At 42.1% G+C, this 25,497-nt stretch overlaps 1 protein-coding gene across 1 annotated transcript; it reads left to right on the forward strand.

The window, feature by feature from the left end:
• The first annotated feature begins 227 nt into the window (after window positions 1–227).
• On the forward strand, window positions 228–24,783 carry LOC139380116 (single-minded homolog 1-A-like). Its single transcript, XM_071122570.1, has 11 exons — window positions 228–402; window positions 5,830–5,912; window positions 6,754–6,843; window positions 7,007–7,115; window positions 7,228–7,313; window positions 7,655–7,854; window positions 8,102–8,208; window positions 16,765–16,912; window positions 22,678–22,843; window positions 23,080–23,503; window positions 23,830–24,783. Exons 1-11 carry the CDS (start codon window positions 228–230, stop codon window positions 24,576–24,578), a joined length of 2,337 nt encoding a protein of 778 aa, XP_070978671.1. The 3' UTR covers window positions 24,579–24,783.
• The last annotated feature ends 714 nt before the right edge of the window (window positions 24,784–25,497 follow it).

Consider the following 25,497-nt stretch of genomic DNA (forward strand, 5'->3'; position numbering starts at 1 on the left):
TTTTATTTCTGGATTTAGTCAGGAAGGAGAACCGTGTTATCTTGACGCACCACACAAGTTATCCGCGCCAGAGAAATACAGTTCGTGCTTTTGAAGAGCCGGCGCGTAAAACAGAATGCATGGGAGTCAAAGCAGTAAAATGATATAGAATTGAGATCTGTATGTTGACTGACTTTTATTGTTTGGTGAATTCACGCCAAGGTCGAAGAAAATATAATTATTTGAAAATGAAAGAAAAATCGAAAAATGCTGCCCGGACTCGACGGGAAAAGGAAAATAGTGAATTCTATGAGCTGGCCAAACTATTGCCTTTACCTTCTGCCATCACGTCTCAACTTGATAAAGCTTCAATTATTCGACTCACAACAAGTTACTTGAAAATGAGAATTGTTTTTCCTGAAGGTAAGGTTCTGATATTATTACATTAAACGTTGTTATATTATGATGATTATTATTGGGCTATTATAACAACCAACGTTTATATTGATGTTATCTTAAGTGTTATTGGTATATTTAAAATTATTTTTGTGTTACAGTTAGGCTTTTTGTTTTTATTTTGATGCTAGATATTCATGTTCTTATGCAAGGCTAATAATTCAATCATAATTCCAAATGTTGCCACATATTATCAAATGACTTTGTTGCCTCATCTATTCACTGATATACATGTGTAATGTGTTATATTATGTCTTATAATGATGAAGCATGTCATGTTATTAACGTTTTTATTCTGCTCTCATTCTGCAAAACGCCTGTGCTGCCACTTCTCCTCATTTACACGAATCATTGGGGAATCAATAAGACTACAGTAATTACTGTGTTTACGTATGGGAGAGGTGTAGGCCTACATGAATCTAAATCAAGCTATATGTTGCATAACATACCTCGTTAGGCCCAATTAAATTCCATTCAATAATCTCTCCACTGTTACATGTGAAGGGAATACTTTTATTTACCTATGTTATTTCCCATACTGATATATGGAATAGTTCTATATTTTAGTTGGTTATATATTGTCAAATATAAGCAGTCCGAGAGAGAGTCAAAATGCCATACGGATTTAAGATAACTTTTGTAGGCCTTTCGAAATTGTGGCAATATTATTAACTAGGACTAAAAATACAATTCATTGGAATTTATTCTATCAAAATCTACCATGTTTTTCCAAAACAAACTTGATTCATGCCTAAGTAGCCTAAAGATGGCAACTTTATGCACACAATGTCCCGTGAAATAAGTAGTGTGCGCGCATACATGGATAACTGACCGTTGTACACACCTCTTTGTCTGTGAAGAATACACTGTGCGTGTATTTTTACATTTATACACGTGTAGTCCCCTTTCAGAGTCAGGCGACCATGATGCCCCTGGAAGACGATTAGCCGTCATTTGCCACCTTCTCCCCGCGGTCTCAACGGGCCCCTGTTCTGCGTGACCGCTACAGAGCCGCGCCAATTAGCGTCACCCGAGCGACTAGCGGTCTGATCCTTACGAACATATGGGGGGGGGGGGCTTGTAACACTGAGGCAAAGAAAAGAAGCGACTTCTCAAGAATGACTTCTCAAGCTCAGGCTGTTAAGACACACACACAACAAACAAAAAAATGCACGAGAGTATATGGATTGTGGATTTTGCTTAAAATCGATCCCCCCTGTGTCGAATGTTGTTTTTAGGCCTATAGGCCTAACCTATGTATGACGTTGCAGGTGATCAACGATTCATCGCATGCACAGGCGTCTTGGGCGTACCCGTAGATATTATCATATCAATAATGTTAATGCAGTCAGTATAAGAAGTGGAACATATTTCATCTAAATTCTATTTGACAAATTCCATAAGCACAGGCGATTGGTTGTTTTGACATTGTGACAAGTGTCATATCTCCTCTACAGTTATTTTTATCTTCATCAGTGTTTTACTGAGTTGCGGAAGGACCGCATATCTAGTTTACACTATACATCTACTTCAAATTGGGGGATTCCTCAGGAACTAAAAACAAAAATATACCCTGATTTGGGGAATTTTCACGAAATTGAATCCGTAGAAGGGTCCTTTGGAGGAAGAATTGTTGACATATATTTGACATTTGTATATTAAAGCATAATTGAGAAATAAAGACTTGAATGTCGAATATTTGTGACATTTTCGACCTTCCCAGGCCTTCTTTAAGGCTCTATAATGTTTCATCTGTAGGTGCTACAAAGCAGAAATTGGTTTCATATGAAGCTTTGCCACTTGCTCTGTGATATTAGTAGTATTTTGATTTCAATGACAATTTTATTACATTAATTTATAACAATTTAACATTTTAGATTTTTTTAAAAAAAAATTTCAAATATAGGCCTATGGTTTAACATAGTACAGATCTACCTACTCTACAGGCATATCAAAGTTCCATAGTGTTAGTTTTACATTTATGGACCATTTTATACAGTGAAATTGACAAAGTAGGCATTGTAGCCAATCGCAGCCCTCCTTTTACTTGCATCATTGCACATCCTGCAAATCACCAGCAGAGGGCGACCATTTTGAATCCATTTTCACATTCCCTCATTGATAATACTTACAAATTACTCTAAAGGTAGCAGAGATCCCACTCTGGAACTTTGATAGCCTGTAGAGTATATTATGTTCAGCCATATATAGAGAAATTAGCCAAATCCAAATTGGTAACCTATATTTTCAATGTTCATGTTTATTTTTCAATATTAATACATTTGTTATACATTTTTATAAAAAATAAATAGCTGATATCACAGAGCTAACAGTAAAGCTTCATATGACCAATCTTTGCTTTGTAGCACCTACAGATGAAACATTATGGAGTCTAAAAGGAGGCCTGGCTAAGACAAATGTCAGAAATATTCCAACTTCAATTAATTATTTCTCAATCATGCTTTAAGATACAAATGTCAAATATATGTCAACAATTATTTCTCCAAAGGACCCTACTTTCGATTACATCTAGTGAAAATTCCCAAAATCTGGCCACTCCAATCTGCCCCCAATGCATTTTCAATCGATGAGCCATGATCACCATTGAAGTTAAATTGGTACAGAATTCACGGGTGCAACAAATATAGCCTCTTATAGCTTCCTCAACATATGTTAATGTGCCTGAAACAACAATAAGCCTGCCATGCACCCACTGGTGGTTAAAAGGTTTTTGGCGCTCCAAAGATACGTTTTTTAATTTTTACTGTTGATAATACCTAAAATGTCAGTTTTCCGTAACAGTGTAGGCTAAAGGCTATCATAGGTTATCAATTTAAGCTCGTTATAGATAGGCCCGCCTACTCTTTAATAGTGATAAAAGAGGAGAGTAGAAAAAAATGTAAACCAGAAATAGTCTATCTAGTGTTACCAGAAGCTCATTTCAGTCACAGTTTGTCTGGGTGAATATAATGATGAGGAAATTCTGACAGGCCTATGCTTAATTCGTTTTTTTTTAATCGCCGTTTTAATAGGCTACCGCTCACGGTTTCCACACTTGATAAGGAAACAAAGCATGCGGTTGTTTCCCAACACAAGCATATGGTAAAATAAACTGATGAATAATTGAAGCTACAGTCTCACAGGGGGGGGGGGGGGGGGGGGGGGGGGGGGGGTAGTGGCTGTATCGGGGAATATTCTGTATACTCAGTTTAGGAGGGTCCTGTCACTGATGCGTTTTACGATCCGTATTGCGAGCCATGTGCGTTCCTCATTAAATTGCCTCTGCTGTTTTAAAGGGCTGTCCAAACACACACTGCTGCAAGGAGTGCAAAACAAATCGCCTTGAAACACATAACACAACGTCGAATTAGGCCCGGAAAGTGATAGCGTGTATTGCAAAGAAAGTGTTCCGAGTATTCGCCAGTAAAAGATTATATGAAAATGTATAGAGGTGAGAGGGTTTTATGGCCTTTATTGACAGCGAGCGGTCAATAACCTTTGCTCCACCCCATGTGGTCCCACCGAGTTGAATTACAAGTCACATCAGAGAGAGCGGGAGAGACGTGTTGATGCGTTTGTTTTTCTGAAGTCTTCCGCCGCTGTTAGATCAATCGAAAACACAAACAGACGTACAATGCGTATTTGGGCCACCTCACATTTTATTTGGTTCAAGAAAATGTTTTGGCATTAAATAATCATAACAGCAAACCATGTGTCTGGTTTATCAGGCTTTACTGACGCAAAAAAAGGCTATATTAAAATCATAATTCCAATATAGACATTATTAGGCCTAGCCCATTTCTTGGAAGGATTTTTAAGCTTTTTGTATTCCTATACCTTGTTGAAACCTGCACAATTAACGGAACACGATATATGTGTGTGTAGACCTACAAAACATAGTATGCTTCTTCTAAGAGGCCCGTGTAAATAATGATCTAAATCTGTTGTAGACGCGCACGTGAGCAAAATAACAAATTGAGCTCAGAGAAACTGGGAGCTTTTTCAACTGCAATTTTATAGGAGACGAATACAATTTTCTAGCCATGCATGCGAGCAATTAAACACTCTTTCAGGACAGGGCTCTCCAGACTAATCTTTGAGTCGTCAGTAACGCCTCTTTTGTTTGAAATGTAGGCCTACTTTTGTTCGGTTTGGACCACTTCATGTCGCAGGAGTATCTTTAGATCCTATTTCTGAATGTAATGCCCAATTTAGTGATTATCTTAAGCGCGCGTTGATGTCGAAGAGAGCCTAATTCCCTGCGGTAGGTCAAGTGCGAGAACCTAAAGGCCCCAGCTCGAGCTCCCACACAGATTACCATGGCGCGGAGAGGAACAGACAGTCCCACCTATGGGGTCATCACTAGTTACCACAGCCTATTTGTACAATTATACATGTTTTAAAATGTGATTTTAAATCTAACCCTTATCTTAACCACACTGCTAACCTTATGCCTAATTCCAACCTTAAATTAAGACCAATAAAACGAATGTATTTTTTTCATACATTTTTACAATATAGACAATTTTGACTTTGTGGTTTTGGTACCTAGTGGTACCTATGGCCCTGCTTACTTGTAATTAGCTTAAAACGTGACGTATTGACACACTAAAAACGGGCCCAGTATGATTATAGTTTTCCCCCCCAACAAGCTTCCACATGTTACGTTATTGCCAGTAGGCCTATAGGTCTATCGGTGATAGTCATTCATCAGAAAGATATAAAATGCTAACGGTTAAGAGATTTAGATTAAATCATTGTCTATCGAATAATATGTGATTTTCCATATGACACTGAATGGTCCAGCTCCTGTAGTGAAGAGTTGTGGTTAAGGAGTAATTTACGTGAAGTGCATTTTTGGTTAATATTAAAATGCGAAACGTTTTTGTTGTTGTTGTGATCTTTGCACGGGCACGTGTTTGTTTTCGTATGGAATTTGCATTGCAATCGGGATTGCGCGGTGGTTTACCGGGGACAGGAACTCTTATTTGCTTTATCGAATTTTGTTGTTTCCTTCGGTGTGCGGTGGAGGAGATTTGCACGTCCAATGTCTTGCCAACCTGTTTACAGTCCAGTCATCGCTGTGAAATCAGGTGTGCTCAACTGAAGAATAATATTAGGTTTTTAAATATATACCCAAACATTATATTTATTTCAAGTGTGAATATGAATATTATTATTCAAACTAAAATAATTTATTTTAACGCTGATAGCCATATTATCACATTTACACAATTACGTCGAAAATGAATAATGCATCTCAAAGGCATGCTCTCTATTATGATGATGAGTATTATTATGTCGCTTTTATTATTATGTCGATTTTATTTAACTTATGTACATTCATTCTAAAATACAAACTGATATTCACTTATTTTCCCATGTGTGTTGCAGGGCTGGGAGAGTCCTGGGGCCACGTGAGTCGGACCAGATCTCTGGATAATGTTGGGCGAGAGCTGGGATCACATCTGTTACAGGTGGGATCACATATCCTACAGGTGCAGACTTATTTGAATTATGAACGCCATTTTTATCTTTGGAATATAATAGAAATGTAAAAAAATGTCGAATGGTAAAGTGTTTTTATTATTGTAAATTCTGTACAGATGACTTATTTTTTTATTGTATTATTATTATTATTATCATCATTATCCCACGTGACAGCAGCAGTTGTCGCCCGTTATCCATATTTTAAAGGGAGAGTGATTTTCTTCCTCACATCTCCCTCCTGCTGCTCTCATTCTTGTGGATATAAATCTGGAAATATCTTCAACGCATTCATAGTCACGCGCTGCGCCTCTCTTCTCTCCTCCAGGAGTCTCTAGTTAACAAGGGTTCGTTCCTACATGATCGTAACAACACTAAATGCAACACAGCAAAAGTACCATGGCCTAGTAGTTATAGTATAGTCGAAGTTCTAGACTATAATAATGATATTAATAAGTATGCAGACATTATTAGTGTGTTTCTATTGATAATTTCAAGGTTATTAATCATTTCAAGATAATGAATTTGGATACATTGAACAAAATGTTATTATTATTATTATTATTATTATTATTATTATGCTAATTGGTAACAACCTTTTTGATAGTCAACCGATAAAAAAAACACAATGCTACGATGCTGTCATAGACGTGTCTCTGGTATTTTTCTTATTTTGTATTGACAACAGATTGATTGATTATTAATTTGAGAAATTAAATAATCGAATAACCTGTATAGTAGCATTAATATGTAGGCCTAGCTAGGCAAAGATCCACGCACATTTTGTCCACATTTGACCTAATTAATATATACATTACAATTATTTTTCAGACGTTGGACGGGTTCATTTTTGTGGTTGCTCCTGACGGGAAAGTAATGTACATATCTGAAACAGCATCGGTCCATTTGGGCTTATCACAGGTAGGCTGCTGCACAATCCGTCTTAATTTCGATGAAATTGATTGCTTTATTTTGCATTCGATTTAAATCGATCCTTGTACATTGTGCTACAGTAGACATAGGACTGACTATAGGCTATGTTTTACGTTTCTTGAAAACAATGACTAAACGTGTATTTTAACAGGTAGAGCTGACCGGAAATAGTATTTACGAGTACATCCACCCCGCTGACCACGACGAAATGACAGCCGTGCTGACAGCTCACCAACCCTGCCACTCGCACTTTGTCCAAGGTATGGTAGCCTGTGTATGCTATGTTGATTGACTGACTGAGCACTGAATCACGTGTCATGGTATTTACATTATATGGTCGTCTTTGATTGCGTTTTCTCTCTGTCTTTGAAGAATATGAAATGGAACGTTCATTCTTTTTGAGAATGAAATGCGTCCTCGCGAAAAGAAATGCTGGTCTGACATGTGGTGGATACAAGGTAGGCCTATATTGCTGCCATCTTTCTCAATGTCAAAGTTGTTCGATTATATAGTCAGCCATTCCAGTTTATGTTGATGGTGTGACTGAATTGTTGATAGTTGGCACAGGGTCTTTATAATTGAAGCCTATATTTTAAACTTCTCTGGCAAACTGCACTTGGTTTTTTGAAAAATCCTTCAAACTGTAGTTTTAGCCCTGCTAGAAACTCTCCGTTCCCATGCAGTCCATAATAACAGAAATCTCTTGCAATACCTCTAAACTGATTGAATACATATTTCCATATGTGTATTCTTATATATTGTAGGCCTTCATGCATATTTGTGTGTACAATTCTGTCAGGTGATCCACTGCAGCGGGTACCTAAAGATCCGTCAGTACAGCCTGGACATGTCTCCATTTGATGGCTGCTATCAGAACGTGGGCTTGGTGGCGGTGGGCCACTCTCTACCCCCTAGCGCTGTCACTGAAATCAAACTACACAGCAACATGTTCATGTTCAGAGCCAGCCTGGATATGAAGCTCATCTTCCTCGACTCCAGGTAAATACAACATTTAACCCAACTCACACACTGGAGATGCTTAGTGGTCCCAAATACTTAAGGTTCCACTTTAAACAACTTCTAACGGCTTTGTTGAGCATTCATAACGTCTTCATAAACACTACATAGATGCATGAGTAGTCATACACATCTGAAATAATGAGGAAGATGCAGAAATTGGGTACGTTCTGTATGCATATGTATCAGTAATTCTGAGCGTGTGTATTTAATATTGTGTATGTCCCAGGGTAGCTGAGCTGACAGGCTATGAGCCCCAGGATCTTATAGAGAAGACGCTCTATCACCATGTCCATAGCTGTGACTCCTTCCACCTGAGATGTGCACACCACTTGTGTGAGTTAGGTTTGTTTTGCTCTCCTACAGTTACTATCTCCCAGTCCTCAGAACTAGAATTTTCTATCTGTGGTATATTAACAGTGTAGTGGCAATAGTAATACAAAAGGCATAACTAACACCACTGTCTGTGCTGAATGTTATACAGATATCTAATGTACTTACAGTGCATTCAGAAACTATTCAGACCCCTTGAATTTTTCCACATTTTGTTACGTTACAGCCTTATTCTAAAATAGATTAAATCGTTTTTTCCCCCTCATGTAAATACACGCAATATCCCATAATGACAAAGCAAAAAATGTTTTTTAGACACTTTTGCAAATGTATTAAAAATAAAAAAGGATATATTTACGTAAGTATTTAGACTCTTTACTCAGTACTTTGTTGAAGCGCTTTTGGCAGTGATTGCAGCGTTGAATCTTCTTGGGTATGACGCTACAAGCTCGGCGCACCTGTATTTGGGAGTTTCTCCCATTCTTCTCTGCAGATCATCTCAAGCTCTGTCAGGTTGGATGGGGAGCGTTGCTATCACAGCTATTTTCAGGTCTCTCCAGAGATGTTCGATCAGGTTCAAGTCTTGGTTCTGGCTGGGCCAGGCCACTCAAGGACATTCAGAGACTTGTCCTGAAGCCACTTCTGCGTTGTTTTGGCTGTGTGCTTAGGGCCATTGTCCTGTTGGAAGGTGAACCTTCACCCCAGTCTGAGGTCCTAAGTGCTCTGGAGCAGGTTTTTATCAAGAATCTCGCTGTACTTTGCTCCGTTCATCTTTCCCTCGATCCTGACTAGTCTCCCAGTCCCTGCCACTGAAAAACATCCCCACAGCATGATGCTGCCACCACCGTGCTTCACCTTAGGGATGGTGCCAGGTTTCCTCCAGACATGACGCTTGGCATTCAGGCCAAAGAGTTCAATCTTGGTTTCGTCAGACCAGAGAATCTTGTTTCTCATGGTCTGAGAGTGTTTAGGTGCCTTTTGCCAAAGTAGGCTGTCATGTGCCTTTTACTGAGGAGTTGCTTCCGTCTGGCCACTCTACCATAAATGCCTGATTGGTGGAGTGCTGCAGAGATGGTTGTCCTTCTGGAAGGATCTCCAATCTCCACAGAGGAACTCTGGAGCTCTGTCAGAGTGACAATCGGGTTCTTAGTCACCTCCCTGACTAAGGCCCTTCTCCCCTGATTGCTCAGTTTGGTGGTTCCAAACTTCTTCAATTTAAGAATGATGGAGGCCACTATGTTCTTGGGGACATTCAATGCTGCAGACATTTTTTGGTGCCTCAACACAATCCTGTCTCGGAGCTCTGTGGACAGTTATTTTGACTTCATGGCTTGATTTTTGCTGTGACATGTACTGTCAACTGTGGGACCTTATATAGACAGGTGTGTGCCTTTCCAAATCATGTCCAATCAGTTGAATTTACCACAAGTGGACTCCAATCAAGTTGTAGAAACATCTCAAGGATGATCAATGGAAACATGATGCACCTCAGCTCAATTTAGAGTCTCATAGCAAAGGGTCTGATTACTTATTTAAATAAGGTATTTCTAAAAACCCGTTTTCGCTTTGTCATTATGGGGTACTGTGATTTTTATTTAATTTAATACATTTTAAAACAAGGATATAACATAACAAAATGTGGAAAAAATTCAAGGGGTCTGAATACTTTCCGAATGCACTGTAATTGTACTTTAATAATTGCTTTACATCACATGAAACAAAGTGCCTTTTTTTCCATTTCTAAATGCTTTATGAACTATCTGATTGATATTATAGTTTCACGTGACTCGAGTCTAAAATATTATCTGACAAATAAAATATAATCTTTTTTAATTATGTCTTATCAGTTCTAATATATTTTGTGTAATTGCAATAACCTGTTCTACTTAGAACAACATCCATCCTCTAACAAAAATGGCGCCGGAAGAAATGACAGCAGCTTTACAGGCACCCAGCCAATTGTGCTATTATGTGTTTTTTCCCGCATTATTTGTAACTTACTTTGTACATAATGTTTCTGCAACCGTATCTTACGGCAGAAAATAGCTTCTGGATATCAGGACAGAGATCACTCACCTCGGATTAGACTAAGAGCTTCTAGATATCAGGACAGCGATCACTACCTCGGATTAGACAAAGATTTTTTCAACAACAAGCAAGACTCACATGATATTCTCCAAACACCCGGCAGGGCCGACATCCCAGTTATTCGCAAGAGGAAGCGACGCAGGTACAGATGACGAAGAGCCGGATGCCTTGAAAGGACCCGCAGAAGGCGAGTAAGAAAGCTGCCGTTACCATCAATATTACTTGCCAACGTGCAATTGTTGGACAATAAATTAGGCGAGGTACGATCACGAATATCCTACCAACGGGACATCAAAAACTGTAATATCATATGTTTCACGGAATCGTGGCTGAATGACGACATGGATATTCAGCTAGCGGGATATACGCTTCACCGGCAGGATAGAACAGCACACTCCGGTAAGACGAGGGGGGGCGGTCTGTGCATATTTGTAAACAACAGCTGGTGCACGAAATCTAAGGAGGTCTCTAGATTTTGCTCGCCTGAAGTAGAGAATATTGTGATAAATTGCAAGCCACACTACTTGCTTAGAGAGTTCTCAGCTATACTATTCGGGGCTGTTTATTTACCACCACAAACCGATGCTGGCACTAAGACAGCACTCAGTCATCTGTATAAGGAAATAAGCAAAAAGGAAACCACCCACCCAGAGACGGCACTCCTAGTGGCCGGAGAATTTAATGCAGAGAAACTTAAATCAGTTCTACCAAATCTCTATCAACATGTTAAATGTATAACCAGAGGGGGAAAAAAATCTAGATTACCTTTACTCCACACACAGAGACGTGTACAAAGCTCTCCCTCGCCCTCCGACCACAACTCTATCCTCCTGATTCCTGCTTACAAGCAAAAATTAAAGCAAGAAGCACCAGTGACTCGGTCTATAAAAAAGTGGTCAGATGAAACAGATGCTAAACTACAGGACTGTTTTGCTATCACAGACTGGAACATGTTCCGGGATTCTTCCGATGACATTGAGGAATACACCACATCGGTCACCGCCTTTATCAATAAGTGCATAGAGGAAGTCGTACCCACAGTGACTGTACATACATACCCCAACCAGAAGCCTTGGATTACAGACAACATTCACACTGAGCTAAAGGGTAGAGCTGCCGCTTTCAAGGTGCGGGACTCCTAACCTGGAAGCTTACAAGAAATCCAGCTATGCCCTGTGACGAATCATCAAACAGGCAAAGTGGGAATACAGGGCTAAGATTGAATCATACTACACCGGCTCCGACGCTCATCGGATGTGGCAGGGCTTGCAAACTATTACAGACTACAAAGAGAAGCACAGCCACGAGCTGCCCAGTGACACGAGCTTACCAGACGAGCTAAATCACTACTATGCTCGCTTCGGGGCAATCAACACTACGGCATGCATGAGAGCATCAGCTGTTCTTGATGACTGTGTGATCACGCTATCCGTAGCCGACGTGGGTAAGACCCTTAAACAGGTCAATATACACAAGGCTGCGGGGCCAGACGGATTACCAGGACGTGTGCTCCGGGAATGTGCTGACCAACTGGCAGGTGTCTTCACTGACATTTTCAACATGTCCCTGATTGAGTCTGTAATACCAACATGTTTCAAGCAGATCACCATAGTCCCTGTGCCCAATAACACTAAGGCAACCTGCCTAAATGACTACAGTCTGTAGCCATGAAGTGCTTTGAAAGGCTGGTAATGGCTCACATCAACACCATTATCCCAGAAACCCTAGACCCACTCCAATTTGCATACCGTCCAAGCAGATCCACAGATGATGCAATCTCTATTGACCTCCACACTGCCCTTTCCCACCTGGACAAAAGCAACACCTGTGTGAGAAGGCTATTCGTTGACTACAGCTCAGCGTTCAACACCATAGTGCCCTCAAAGCTCATCACTAAGCTAAGGAACCTGGGACTAAACACCTCCCTCTGCAACTGGATCCTGGACTTCCTGACGGGCCGCCCCCAGGTGGTGAGGACAGGTAGCAACACATCTGCCACGCAGATCCTCAACACTGGAGCTCCCCAGGGGTGCGTGCTCAGTCCCCTCCTGTACTCCCTGTTCACCCACGACGGCATGGCCAGGCACAACTCCAACACCATCATTAAGTTTGCAGACGACACAACAGTGGTAGGCCTGATCACCGACAACGACGAGACAGCCTATAGGGAGGAGGTCAGAGACCTGGCCGGGTGGTGCCAGAATAACAACCTATCCCTCAACGTAACCAAGACTAAGGAGATGAATGTGGACTACAGGAAAAGGAGCACCAAGGATGTCCCCATTCTCATCGACGGGGCTGTAGTGGAGCAGGTTTAGAGCTTCAAGATCCTTGGTGTCCACATCAACAACAAACTAGAATGATCCAAACACACCAAGACAGTTGTGAAGAGGGCACGAAAAAGCCTATTCCCCCTCAGGAAACTAAAAAGATTTGGCATGGGTCCTGAGATCCTCAAAAGGTTCTACAGCTGCAACATTGGTTGCATCACTGCCTGGTATGGCAATTGCTCGGCCTCCGACCGCAAGGCAATTCAGAGGGTAGTGCGTACGTACATCACTGGGGCTAAGCTGCCTGCCATCCAGGACCTCTACACCAGGCGGTGTCAGAGGAAGACCCTAAAAATTGTCAAAGAGCCCAGCCACCCCAGTCATAGACTGTTCTCTCTACTACTGCATGGCAAGCGGTACCGGAGTGCCAAGTCTAGGACAAAAAGGCTTCTCAACAGTTTTTACGCCCAAGCCATAAGACTCCTGAACAGGTAACCAAATGGTTACCCGGACTATTTGCATTGTGTGCCTCCTCCCAACCCCTCTTTTTACGCTGCTGCTACTCTCTGTTTATCATATATGCATTGTCACTTTAACTATACATTCATGTACATACTACCTCAATTGGCCCAACCAACCAGTGCTCCCGCACATTGGCTAACCGGGCTATCTGCATTATGTCCCTCCACCCACCACCCACCAACCCCTCTTTTTACGCTACTGCTACTCTCTGTTCATCATATATGCATAGTCACCTTAACCATACCTACATGTACATACTACCTCAATAAGACCGACTAACCGGTGTCTGTATATAGCCTTGCTACTGTTATTTTCAAATGTATTTTTACTGTTGTTTTATTTCTTTACTTACCTACACACACACACACACACACACACACACACACACACACACACACACACACACACACACACACACACACCTTTTTTTTTCGCACTATTGGTTAGAGCCTGTAAGCATTTTACTATAAGGTCTACCTACACCTGTTGTATTCGGCGCACGTGACAAATAAACTTTGATTTGATGTTGCACTACAATCATATCATCCAATTATGTTATACAGTTGAAGTCGGAAGTTTATATACACTTAGGTTGGAGTCATTAAAACTTGTTTTTCAACCACTCCACACATTTCTTGTGCATGGCACAAGTAATTTTTCCAACAATTGTTTACAGACAGATTATTTCACTTATAATTCACTACATCACAATTCCAGTGGGTCAGAAGTTTACATACACTAAGGTGACTCTGCCTTTAAACAGCTTGGAAAATGGCAGAAAATGATGCCATGGCTTTAGAAGCTTCTGAAAGGTTAATTGACATAATTTGAGTCAATTGGATGTGTACCTGTGGATGTATTTTAAGGCCTAACTTCAAACTCAGTGCCTCTTTGCTTGACATCATGGGAAAATAAAAAGAAATCAGCCAAGACCTCAGAAATATATTGTGGACCTCCACAAGTCTGATTCATCATTGGGAGCAATTTCAAAACGCCTGAAGGTACCACGTTCATCTGTACAAACATTAGTAGGCAAGTATAAACACCATGGGACCACACAGCCGTCATACCGCTCAGGAAGGCGTTCTGTCTCCTAGAGATGAACGTACTTTGGTGCGAAAAGTGCATATCAATCCCAGAATAACAGCAAAGGACCTTGTGAAGATGCTGGAGGAAACAGGTACAAAGTATCTGTATCCACTGTAAAAAGAGTCCTATATCCACATAACCTGAAAGGCGGCTCAGCAAGGAAAAAGCCACTGCTCCATAACCGCCATGAAAAAGCCAGACTACGGTTTGCAACTACACATGGGGACAAAGATCATACTTTTGGAGAAATGTCATCTGGTCTGATGAAACAAAAATATAACTGTTTGGCCATAATGTCCATCGTTATGTTTGGAGGGAAAGGGGGGAGGCTTGTAAGCTGAAGAACACCACCCCAACCGTGAAGCATGGGGGTGGTAGCATCATGATATGGGGATGCTTTGCTGCAGGAGGGACTGGTGCACTTCACAAAATAGATGGCATAATGAGGAAAAAAAATATGTGGATATATTGAAGCAACATCTCAAGACATCAGTCAGGAAGTTACAGTGGGGCAAAAAAGTATTTTGTCAGCCACCAATTGTGAAAGTTCTCCCACTTAAAAAGATGAGAGGCCTGTAATTTTCATCATAGGTACACTTCAACTATGACAGACAAAATGAGAAAACAAATCCAGAAAATCACATTGTAGGATTTTTTATGAATTTATTTGCAAATGATGGTGGAAAACATGTATTTGGTCACCTACAAACAAGCAAGATTTCTGGCTCTCACAGACCTGTAACTTCTTCTTTAAGATGCTCCTCTGTCCTCCACTCGTTACCTGTATTAATGGCACCTGTTTGAACTTGTTATCAGTATAAAAGACACCTTTCCACAACCTCAAACAGTCACACTCCAAACTCCACTATGGCCAAGACCAAAGAACTGTCAAAGTTCACCAGAAACAAAATTGTAGACCCCCAACCAGGCACCAGTTGAAGAAATCAACTGTGGGAGCAATTATTAGGAAATGGAAGACATACAAGACCACTGATAATCTCCCTCGATCTGGGGCTCCACGCAAGATCTCACCCCGTGGGGTCAAAATGATCACAAGAACGGTGAGCAAAAAACCCAGAACCACACGGGGGAACCTAGTGAATGACCTGCAGAGAGCTGGGACCAAAGTAACAAAGCCTATCATCAGTAACACACTACGCCGCCAGGGATTCAAATCCTGCAGTGCCAGACGTGTCCCCCTGCTTAAGCCAGTACATGTCCAGGCCCATCTGAAGTTTGTAGAGAGCATTTGGATGATCCAGAAGAAGATTGGGAGAATGTCATATGGTCAGATGAAATCAAAATCTAACTTTTTGGTAAAAACTCAACTCGTCGTGTTTGGAGGACAAAGAATGCTGAGTTGCATCCAAAGAACACCATACCTACTGTGAAGCATGTGGGTGGAAACATCATGCTTTGGGGCTGTTTTTCTGCAAAGGGACCAGGACGACTGATCCGTGTAAAAGAAAGAATGAATGGGGCCATGTATCGTGAGATTTTGAATGAAAACCTCCTTCCATCAGCAAGGGCATTGAAGATGAAACGTGGCTGGGTCTTTCAGCATGACAATGATCCCAAACACACCGCCCGGGCAACGAAGGAGTGGCTTCGTAAGAAGCATTTCAAGGTCCTGGAGTGGCCTAGCCAGTCTTCAGATCTCAACCCCATAGAAAATATTTTTAAGTGGAAGAACTTGCACAATTGGTGGCTGACTAAATACCCCACTGTTTTTTGCCCCACTGTAAAGCCTGTTCACAAATGGGTCTTCCAAATCGACAATGACCCCAAGCATACTTCCAAAGTTGTGGCAAAATGGCTTAAGGACAACAAAGTCAAGGTATTGGAGTGGCCATCACAAAGCCCTGACCTCAATCCCATAGAACATTTGTGGGCAGAACTGAAAAAGCGTGGGTGAGCAAGGAGGTCTACAAACCTGACTCAGTTACACCAGCTCTGTCAGGAGGAATGGGCCAAAATTCACCCATCTTATTGTGGGAAGCTTGTGGGAGGCTACCCGAAACTTTTGACCCAAGTTAAACAATTTAAAGGCAATGCTACCAAATACTAATTGAGTGTATGTAAACTTCTGACCCACTGGGAATGTGATGAAAGAAATAAAAGATTAAATAAATAATTCTCTCTACTATTATTCTGACATTTCACATTCTTAAAATAAAGTGGTGATCCTAACTGACCTAGTTAGTACAGGGACTTTTACTAGGATTAAATGTCAGGAATTGTGAAAAACTGAGTTTAAATGTATTTGGCTAAGGTGTATGTAAACTTCCGACTTCAACTGTCCATGACCACTAATTAATGCTTCATTATTTTTTGGAACAATGATATAAACAAGAATTTCAGTTTCCCTCTAACTCTCTCTCTCCCCCTCTATTTGTCTCTGTGTCTCTCTCTCTCCCCCTCTATTTGTCTCTCTCTCTCTCTCTCTCTCTCTCTCTCTCTCTCTCTCTCTCTCTCTCTCTCTCTCTCTCTCTCTCTCTCTCTTTCTCTCTCTTTCTCTCTCTCTCTCTCTCTCTCTCTCTCTCTCTCTCTCTCTCTCTGTCTCCCCCTCCTTCCCTCTCTCTCTCTCCAGTGCTGGTGAAAGGCCAAGTGACCACTAAGTACTATAGGTTCCTGGCTAAGCAGGGTGGCTGGGTTTGGGTCCAGAGCTATGCCACCATCGTACACAACAGCCGTTCCTCCAGACCCCACTGTATCGTCAGTGTCAACTACGTCCTCACGTAGGTGCCTCAGTAGAACCCCAGAGGATAACACATGAAAGCATTGTACAACAGTTATTTCTTATGTGATCCTTGGTGGATGACATACAGGACAAATACTACATCAGTGGGTCATAATAAGTGTGCAAGACCCACCGTGTGTATTAGCGGTCGACCGATTATCATCCATAAGTCTAAATATTGCTGTTACATTGCACAACCTTCACTGTTCTGTCATAATTACGTAAAATTCTGGCAAATTAGTTCGCAACGAGCCAGGCGGCCCAAACTGTTGCATATACCCTGACTCTGCGTGTAATGAACGCAAGAGAAGTGACACAATTTACCTAGTTTAATATTGCCTGCTAACATGAATTTCTTTTAACTACATTTTGCAGGTTTAAAAAAATATACTTCTCTGTATTGATTTTAAGAAAGGCGTTGATGTTTATGGTTAGGTACATTCGTGCAACGATTATGCTTTTTTCGCAAATGCGCTTTTGTGAAATCATCCCCCGTTTGGCGAAGTTGGCTGTCTTTGTTAGGAAGAAATAGTCTTCACACAGTTCGCAACGAGCCAGGTGGCCCAAACTGCTGCATATACCCTGACTCTGTTGCACAGAACGCAAGAAAAGTGACACAATTTCCCTAGTTGAAAGAAATTCATGTTAGCAGGCAATATTAACTAAAAATGCAGGTTTAAAAATATATACTTGTGTATTGATTTTAAGAAAGGCATTGATGTTTATGGTTAGGTACACATTGGTGCAACGACAGTGCTTTTTTTGCGAATGAGCTTGTTAAATCACCCGTTTGGCGAAGTAGGCTGTGATTCAATGATAAATTAACAGGCACCGCATCGATTATATGCAACGCAGGACAAGCAAGATAAACCAGTAATATCATCAACCATGTGTAGTTAACTAGTGATTATGATTTAAATTGATTGTTTTTACACCATGCTCGGTGTCCAAAAATGCAGATTACCGATTGTTATGAAAACTTGAAATCGGCCCTAATTAATCGGCCATTCCGATTAATCGGTCGACCTCTAGTGTGTATAGCCTACCCTTTAGCTTTTTCTGTACATCACCAATAAGTCTGTAGTACTGTCAGTGGAAAGAATGGTGCTGTAGGTCTAGGGTGTCTGTTATTTTTTCAGTGGATGGTTATATCTCCTAGCGGGAGTCATGGCACCGCAGAGAGAGATCAGCAGTCACATCTGTCCTTGATTGGTTTGGTCTGATGTGATACTTGGCTCTGGGAGGGTCAGGCCAGGCTTTATCCTGTTCAAAATTTTACACAGCACCACACACACACACAGACTTCTTTGTAGCTCAGCTTAGCTGTCGTTTCGCTCTCTGATAAGATAATGAGTATTGGCACCTGAGGTTTACACAAGCCTTCACTGCAAATCAATTAATGAGAGGTTAATAAGAAATATATTTATTTTTAGGTTAATAAGAAACATGACACGTTTTTTTGTTAATTTTCTTAAATGACTTAAGTGTAGTGGATGAGGAGTTTTGACAGGATTGTAAATAGGACCTTTTTATTTGTTGAGTTCATTTATAGTGGAACGAAGTTGTGTATTTTCATCTCATCAAAGCCTGTCGACTGTGTTTTTTGTTGTTCTGTAGATGTTAGGATGAAATGTTCTGTTAGATTTCTCTGTCTAATAGGGTGAGAGTTTACAGTAGCTGGCAGGAAGGCTGCAGCGTTCTATCACTGTTTTCAATTAGAATCATCACTTCTTGAAAAACTGAAAGTTGTTTACTGTGACTTTCTTCTTCTGTAGAAAAGTTATGATGTGTGGTTGTGTGGATGTCTGTGTGTAGAATAGTTATTGTGTAGTAGTGTGGATGTCTGTGTGTAGAATAGTTATTGTGTAGTAGTGTGGATGTCTGTGTGTAGAATAGTTATGATGTGTAGTAGTGTGGATGTCTGTGTGTAGAATAGTTATTATGTCTAGTAGTGTGGATGTCTGTGTGTAGAATAGTTATGATGTCTAGTAGTGTGGATGTCTGTGTGTAGAATAGTTATTGTGTAGTAGTGTGGATGTCTGTGTGTAGAATAGTTATTGTGTAGTAGTGTGGATGTCTGTGTGTAGAATAGTTATGATGTGTAGTAGTGTGGATGTCTGTGTGTAGAATAGTTATGATGTGTAGTAGTGTGGATGTCTGTGTGTAGAATAGTTATTGTGTAGTAGTGTGGATGTCTGTGTGTAGAATAGTTATGATGTGTAGTAGTGTGGATGTCTGTGTGTAGAATAGTTATGATGTGTAGTAGTGTGGATGTCTGTGTGTAGAATAGTTATTGTGTAGTACAGTGGATGTCTGTGTGTAGAATAGTTATTGTGTAGTAGTGTGGATGTCTGTGTGTAGAATAGTTATGATGTGTAGTAGTGTGGATGTCTGTGTGTAGAATAGTTATGATGTGTGGTAGTGTGGATGTCTGTGTGTAGAATAGTTATGATGTCTAGTAGTGTGGATGTCTGTGTGTAGAATAGTTACGATGTGTAGTAGTGTGGATGTCTGTGTGTAGAATAGTTATTGTGTAGTAGTGTGGATGTCTGTGTGTAGAATAGTTATGATGTGTAGTAGTGTGGATGTCTGTGTGTAGAATAGTTATGATGTGTGGTAGTGTGGATGTCTGTGTGTAGAATAGTTATTGTGTAGTAGTGTGGATGTCTGTGTGTAGAATAGTTATGATGTGTGGTAGTGTGGATGTCTGTGTGTAGAATAGTTATGATGTGTAGTAGTGTGGATGTCTGTGTGTAGAATAGTTATGATGTGTAGTAGTGTGGATGTCTGTGTGTAGAATAGTTATGATGTGTAGTAGTGTGGATGTCTGTGTGTAGAACTTGGCTGTTACCTTTGGAACCCTCACCCAGGAAGGGAAAGTCACTTGGCAAGGTGTCTCTGGAATGAACAACATGTCCATCGGTCTGTCTGCAGACTGTCAACTGTCTCAGTCAGGCATGGGTTCACAAAGTATTTTTTTCTTCCTAATAGTTTTAATTTGTTTGGTTGAGTCAACCTGGCCCGAGGTGTCAGACAGAAGGGGGTGCACTGTTGGCACGATTCCATTGTCTCTATTGCCATTGGCAAACCTCAATCCAGTCAAGCTTAAGTATTAGAAAGAAAACTAATACAGTTTGAACCCAGGTCTGGTGGACTGTCTTTCTCAGACAGTGGTATTGAGTGTAGGCCTCCGTCATGCATGAGCACTGATAAGCACTGATAAGCAACACAATTTGCTTCAACCCAGTTTTCCACTGGAAATGTCACCATAATGTTCAAACCTCTTTTCACTCAGCATGCTCTTACTTTATCAACTGAACTGCAAACAGTCCAGATATAGATTAAGTCAAGCTCTATTGGTTTCTGTGAGTGTTAGTATGGCTCAGTACAGATGTAGGATCTTAATTTGATCACTCTGTTGCAGGAGAACTTTCCTACAATGCAGGAAATGTAAAACTTATAATGTATTTTAGGTTTAAAAAGTATTCTGAAGTTTGTAATTTTCACTTAGAAATCTTATAATAATAATCCACATCATAATTCACATTTCCTGTTTCTGCAGGATTATTTCTCTGCTGTAGCAAACTGGCTCAAATTAAGAACCTACATCTGTACCTTCTGGTTAGGTCTGTGAAAACTGTGCCACTGCCTTCTAGGATAGGACATTTAGCCTATTTCCTGGTGTGCTGCTGTGTGTAATGTGTATTGCTGCAGATGTAAAAGTGTTCCAGTAAATTAATTAGGCCCATAAAACACTCCATTAACCAGAGGAGGCAGAAGAGGCTTCTCCGTACAGAGGAGAGAAGAAGGAAATGACTCGACATGCACAGCCGCAGACTACCCCCCTCCTCAAATCCATAACGGTGTTTATGAGGTTTTAATTGATAGGCCATAAAGATGACGAGTGTTTATGGCTGCCAGCTTGGTGAGAGAGTAGGGAGTTTAGAATTTGTGGATGAAGATTTGTCATTCCCCCCAATGTGATCTTTTTTTAAAAACAATTGTTTTACTTTTTATTGAATCACATATACTGTACAGTCAATTAGTACTGTCTTGTGATCTTGTTGAGATGTTTTATCGTGTGAGACATTAAGCTGTAATGAGACATTGTGCAAACGTGTTGTTTGCCTCAACGTATCTGTGAGAATAGCATCAGTCAGTCAGTGAATTCATAGTAACTCAGTTCATTAGCAGAGAGAGAGATAACAATACAATGTCATCCACTGAGTGTTCCTGTCCTGTCTGAGGCTAAATAATAATGATAATAATGAATTCATTATTTCCCCATACATTTCTGAGAGAATGGCATGGGATTTAGTCAGTTCATCAGAGAACTATCACAGCCCCTTTCTCACTGTTCTTATCAGAGGCAATGGTGGGTGATTCACACAGTAGCAGTTAGAGGTGTACTAGTCTACACTGATTAACACACAGCTAGTAGGGAACACAGGAGTTCACCTCTGGTTGAACTGCCTCTATGTGTACTAGTACTGATAACCTCTTTGCCTTGTCCTATTGGCTAGTACTGATAACCCTTCCACCTTCCGTCCCTTCCTATTGGCCAGAGCCTGTCCCTGTGATCCCTGACCTTTCTTAGGCAATACTCTGTGTTTACAGCAAGATAAGAACACTTTATCACATAAAGGAGTTGGTGTGTATGTCATGGACTGAAATGCGTGACCTGACCTGATCCTAGGAGAATACTATTCTGTATGTTTTTGATAGTGTTTGTATGGAACATGTATTTCTTGATTGTGATTGTGTGTATTTTATAAATCAAAGTTTTGTATGTGTATGTATGTGCATGTACCTGTATATGTGTCTGTGTGCGAGTGAGCGTGTGCACATGCATGGGGTGTGCGTGTGTACGTGCGTGCGTGCGTGCGTGGGTGAGTGAGTGGGTGAGTGAGTGGGTGGGTGGAATGGATCAATGTTTGGCCAGAGTAAACCCTGTCCAGGCTTTTCCATCCATCTTCTCCAACTTGATTCATCATAGTGAACAAAATCCATACAGGGAGGCCTGGGACCTGAAATCGGCCCTGGCATTTCTAACACACTGGCCCATTTTCTTCCTTGACGCCCCTACACCTGACCATTTTTTCCCCTTGATGCCACATTATTATCCAGATAATGCTTATTATTTGTGAAAATAAATAAAGTTGGACAGTCCCACTCAGCTAAAAATGTACCAGCCCATCTGGCATTTGATCGAAATGCCCGATGCCCAGTCCACCCCTGCTTTACAGAGAAATCAATTCCCATTTCCAAGTACTGTCTCCTGGCATGGTGTTCCTGTGGGCTTGGTTTAGCCAGACATAGCCCTTAATCACATGTGTATTTGAACGGACAGCCTCCCCTCTGTTGTATGTTTGTTAAAGGCCTTGTTACAATCCTGATGGAGAAACAAGTCCTTCCGAAAGCCTCTCTACCGCTCTTTCTCGCTCTCGCTCTCTTTCACTCTCTCTCTTCTCTCTCTCTGCTCTCTTCTCTTTCTCTCTTCTCTCTCTCACACACAGACACACACACACCATGCTCTAATTACCAAACCGATGTTAGTGTGTATTTGCACCCTGAGAGTGAAAAAAATAAAATCCCCAGGTAGACAAATGCACAAGCCACACTTGGATAAACAGTCTTATCAGTGGAGCTATCTTGTCTTGTTTAATGATGGTCTTTATGTAATCCTAACACATAGTTAAATCAGGAATATACCTGTATATCTACATGATCTACAGTCCATACTGTATGTGTATGCTTCTGTAGGGATACTGAGTATAAAGGACTCCAGCTGTCTCTGGACCAGGTTACAGACACCAAGCCCTCCTTCCCCTTCAGCAGTGCTCCCACCAGCCTCACTGAGAACCGCAGAGCACCCAAGAGCAGAGTGTCCCGAGCTAAGGCCAAGGCTCGACTGTCCCCCTACACACAGGTGAGGCTCTATAGGAACATACAGCGCTGGTCCTGTACACATCCTTCACAGAGGCAACTCGCTATTTGAGCCAGGATACTGCATGATCTGTCGGTGATGGGAGGTGGCTTATACCTGATTTTTCACTTCTTGATTACCTGGGTAATGACTCTTATTTCTCCTCTCTCGCTCTCTGTCTTTCTCTCTCTCTGTCTCTCTCCCTCTCTCCCCCTATTGCTCGCTCTCTCTATCTGCAGTACACTGGTTTCCAGGCCGAGCGGTCAGAGTCAGACCAGGATAGTCCTTGGGCAGGATCTCCCCTCACAGACTCCGCTTCCCCTCAGCTGCTGGAGCAGGGGGAGGGGCTTGGCGCCTCCTGTGCCTACAGGCAGTTCTCCGAGCCACGTCCCCTCTGCTACAGCCTCCCAATCACTGAGGAGCACCAACACCACATCCCCAGCGAAAGCCACCCCCACCTCGACAGACACGGCCACAACCAGACGTGCGAGCGGGGCCGCTGTGAGGCAGGGAGGTACTTCCTGGGTGCTCCCCAGGGTGGGACAGAGGCGTGGTGGGGAGCTGCCCGCTCTGTGCTGCCCCTGGTCAAGACCTCGTCCCTGGAGAATGGAGAGGGATACGAGAGCAGCGTGCCCCACATCACCTCCATCCACAGCCTGCATAGTAAGTCCCTATCCCTGGCCCTTTAGCTTGTATTACTGTAGGAGGCTGGAGATGGGTGAACTCCACTCCAGATTTGATTCGGGTTGGTACAAAAGCCTGCTCACACTTCAGATCTCCCACCTCTGCTTTATTTAACCTTTATTTAACCAGGAAAGAATATTGTGGTTAAAAAACACTTTTGCAATGGTGACCTGGAAGAGGTCAGCAGGAAAATACAGGTTAGTTTTAACCCTTAACCTGTAAGATAACATGCTGCTAGCGCTGCTTAGCCCTGGATATAGCTTCCTGTTGGCTCTAAGATCAGTGTCCTGTCCCTCCCTCTACAGACCGTGGCCAATGGGACCAGGACAGTGTGGTCAGCTCGCCAGACGGGGGCTCCGCCAGCGACTCAGGGGACCGTTACCGCGCAGACTACTTCCGGGTCAGCCCCCAGGAGCCGAGCAAGATCGAGACCCTGATCCGAGCCACGCAGCAGATGATCAAGGAGGAGGAGAATCGTCTGCAGCACCGCAGCAAGCTCCACCCAGGCCCTGACACTCCTCTAGGTCCTGCCAATGGCCTCCCGAAGGGCCCCGGACCCAGCTTCACCACTGACTACCCCCAGGGGGTGCTACATAGCGTGTTGTGCCGTGGCCTGGGTCAGGTGATGAGCCGCCCTGCATCAAGCCCTGCTCCTCTCTCTAGGCTCAGCAGCCCAGGGTCTGATCCCCTCCTCCCCAAGCCCAAAAACTACCTCCAACAGACAGGACAGACAGACTTGTCCCCTCTCCCCCAGCCCCTGCACCACCAGCTTGGCTGTCCAGGCCCCTGCTCAGACTCCTCCCCTACCCCTGCCCCAGCCCTCTACCCTTCCCACCCCCAAACCCAAATGGGGAGGCCCTATCTGGACAAGCAAGCTGCTGCCTACTCCCTGACGGGCTATGCCCTGGAGCACCTGTATGACCCCAAGAGCCTCAGGGACTTCTGTTCCTCCGCTGGCTCCACCCACTACGACGTGACTTCACACCTGCGCATGCAGGCAGAGCAGGGGCCGGGACACAAGGGGACCTCCGTCATCATCACCAACGGCAGCTAACGCCTGCTTGTCCAATAACACTAAAGGGATGTCTAAAATGTCAGCCTATTCCCTGTATAGGGAATAGTGTGCCATTTCCCTACATGCTATTTTTGACCAGAGCCTGCGTAGGGCTCTGGTCAAAAGTAATGCACTACATAGGGAATAGGGTGCCATTTCAGATGCACACTAAAACACATGAAGAAGAAACTGGATCCATGGAATATTCATTCTATAGCCCAGCTTCAACTGCCTCATCTGTGTCTTATCCAGCAAAAACATGTTTCCTTTTCTTTTAATCTTTACAGAGCTACATTTATTCCATTTGCACTGCCAGAAATATAGTTTAATTGTGGGAACCTCACCCCTATGGTTGAAGATAGGGTTGTGGATATGTTTTGAGTTAACAGGACAGGGTTCAACGTTAGTGCACTTTTTAGTGTTGGTCAGAATCCCCTTATCACAACACAACTCTAGAGTTAAAGTCAACTAGACCTGGTTAAATTGCTATATTTTTTGTCCGTGCTACAGACGGCTCTATCTGTCTGCTAATACAGGACTAGTAAAGGCCCAGTGCACTACATTTAAGATAATAATTCAGGGGGTACTACAGCATCCTCAGCACCCCTACTTTCCGTACCTATGATTAAAGGTGTGCAGTATAGAGATGAAGCAAAAATGACACAAAAAAAACTTCACAGACATCAACAATTATGCAAATTCATTCTATCTATGTTCTCCCCAGTAGGTAAGCTATGGATTAAGGGAAGTGTACCCACACTTTCAGAGAAAGCAAAGGGGGGATTTAAGGGATACATGCAAGAGATACATATGCCTACATTTACATTGAGACACACAGCAGTTCACCTGGACTGTCAGGTAGCAGGCTTTACTTGGGCTAAATGTCTTGTTGGCGTGGATAACAACATTTATTAGTGAT

Source organism: Oncorhynchus clarkii, chromosome 2 (genome assembly GCF_045791955.1).
Source record: "Oncorhynchus clarkii lewisi isolate Uvic-CL-2024 chromosome 2, UVic_Ocla_1.0, whole genome shotgun sequence".
Classification (NCBI taxonomy): domain Eukaryota; kingdom Metazoa; phylum Chordata; class Actinopteri; order Salmoniformes; family Salmonidae; genus Oncorhynchus; species Oncorhynchus clarkii.

Coding starts and splice junctions, on each gene's coding strand:
- LOC139380116 (XM_071122570.1), top strand. CDS start 228: ATGAAAGAAAAATCGAAAAATGCTGCCCGGACTCGACGGGAAAAGGAA. Junction 5,913..6,753: donor TGGGATCACATCTGTTACAG/GTGGGATCACAT, acceptor ATTATTTTTCAG/ACGTTGGACGGGTTCATTTT. Junction 23,504..23,829: donor CTCCATCCACAGCCTGCATA/GTAAGTCCCTAT, acceptor CTCCCTCTACAG/ACCGTGGCCAATGGGACCAG.